Source organism: Galeopterus variegatus, unplaced genomic scaffold (assembly GCF_000696425.1).
Source record: "Galeopterus variegatus unplaced genomic scaffold, G_variegatus-3.0.2 Scaffold3920, whole genome shotgun sequence".
Taxonomy (NCBI): Eukaryota; Metazoa; Chordata; class Mammalia; order Dermoptera; family Cynocephalidae; genus Galeopterus; species Galeopterus variegatus.
This window is the reverse complement of record NW_007730031.1, coordinates 177,202-179,070: the sequence shown is the minus strand read 5'-3', so window position 1 is coordinate 179,070 and position 1,869 is coordinate 177,202. Positions and strand designations below refer to the sequence as shown.

Here is a 1,869-nt window from a genome sequence, read left to right as displayed (position 1 = left end):
CCTTCCTTCCTTTTTTCCTACCTTTATGCTTTTTGTTTTGTTTTGTTTTTACATTTCTGTCATTTTCTACAATAAATTGCTTTAATGATTAAAACTTTGTTTTTGGAATAATTTGAGATTATTCCAAGAGAATAAACCCCTCATTGTGACTTTCAAAGCACATTTAGCAACACTTAATTCCTTTTTTTCTGAGTGTCTACTACATTCTTCTAGGGAATATTCTTTTCAAGGTTTGTTTAATGAGGAGGTAGTTACCTTAAAAGATTGAAATGACATGTGGTAGTTTGTTCTAAGTGACAAGTAAATTGTCTATGGATCATTAATTATTTTGTAAAAGTGTCATTAAATCCTTTTAATTCAGGCTAGTGATAACTTATAAATGAAGTCTGATAAATTTTCTTTCATATTTTCTTTGTGATAACAACTAGCTTTGTAAGCATAGCACAGTATACTACTACTGGACTATGGAGAGGGCTATGTGACTTTACATGAAGTTTCCTCTAATTCCACCGGCAAAAAATTTTCTTATCTCTGCTCCAATATTTTATTCTTATTTCTTGTAAAGGTGGCATTTTCTCTAGTCTTTTTATAAAAGAGCAGCCTTAGCTTCTAAGCAAAAGGAAAGTGGTAATTTGCTCACTTTAAGTTTCAGGAAGGAGTATAATCTATTTTAATTTAGTAAAATATGGTTTTTGATGCTTATGGGGGAAAAAAATCTCAATTACCAAGACTCATCACTAATGTGGAATACCTTAGGTTCTCATGATAATGGATACATAATGATTTTTATAAAACACTTTTAAAGACAGCTTAGTAACTAATATTATACCTTTTTATGTCTATTCCTATTTATGTAATCCACAGGTGAATGCCAGCATAAGGGAAAAAAATGTATTGGTGAAATCATTAAATAAACTGAAAGTTAACCTTATAGTTGAAGTAGACAGGAAAAAATTATGGAAATTACGGTAGTTTTCTGATTAAACATGTTGAAAAATCATATTTTAAAAAACTTTATTTTCTGTCATACCTGTTAAAAGTTGTTTATTTTATTATTCAACATTTCTAGCTAGCTGACTTCAGCTCTTCCCTAAATCTACAGACATCCTAATTTCAAGCCATTATATAATGAAAACATTGGAGGTAATTTCCTTAGGTCTACAGTTCTTAGTTGCCCTTCTTACTGCAAATCTTTACACTGTAGCTCATGATTGTAATTTGCATAAATGAAATTCATATTTATGAGTACAGATCTTGAAGCAACTGACAGGTGCAAGGTTGTCTACCATGCCAATTTATTGTTTGTCATGTCATTTAAAAGAGGCTCTCCATGTTTTAAAGAATACATGCTGTGGTTGAATTGGAATCAAATTCTAAAAGTAGATAAAATCTCATTTTGTAGCTTTCCATTTTTATGCTTTTCTATATAATATGGAAATGTTGGTGGTGGGAATTGGTTGAAGAAGTATTTACTGTCCACTAATAGACTCTCAATATCCATCCCTTTCATTTCTCTTGCTCTTGTGTTTTAGGGCATGCACGAGCTGTTAGCACCTATAGTCTTTATCCTTCACTGTGACCACCAAGCTTTTCTACATGCCAGTGAGTCTGCACAACCCAGGCAAGTTTTTATATGAGCTCCATCTGTTTTTTCAGCCCCCACTATAATCTTTTTTACCTCAAAATCTTTAACCTGAAAGCACTTCTAAGTTTTTTAAGTTTTAAACATTTGGTTGTATTTCATGTGGCTGTTAATTCTACTTAATAGTTCTTTTTTAAAAAAAAAAGATTTATTGATTATACATATTTTGGGGGTTCAGTGTTGACATATGTTGATCAAATCAATATTACTAACATATATATTGTTAT

General features: G+C 30.9%; 1 protein-coding gene across 1 annotated transcript in view; it reads left to right on the top strand.

The window, feature by feature from the left end:
• Positions 1-1,869, top strand: part of LOC103601871 (TBC1 domain family member 5-like) — a 184,095-nt gene that overhangs the window by 17,768 nt on the left and 164,458 nt on the right. Inside the window, exon 3 of the mRNA XM_008586280.1 lies at positions 1,533-1,621. Within this exon, the coding sequence (XP_008584502.1) occupies positions 1,533-1,621 (89 nt within the window). The remainder of the gene's footprint in view (positions 1-1,532; positions 1,622-1,869) is intronic.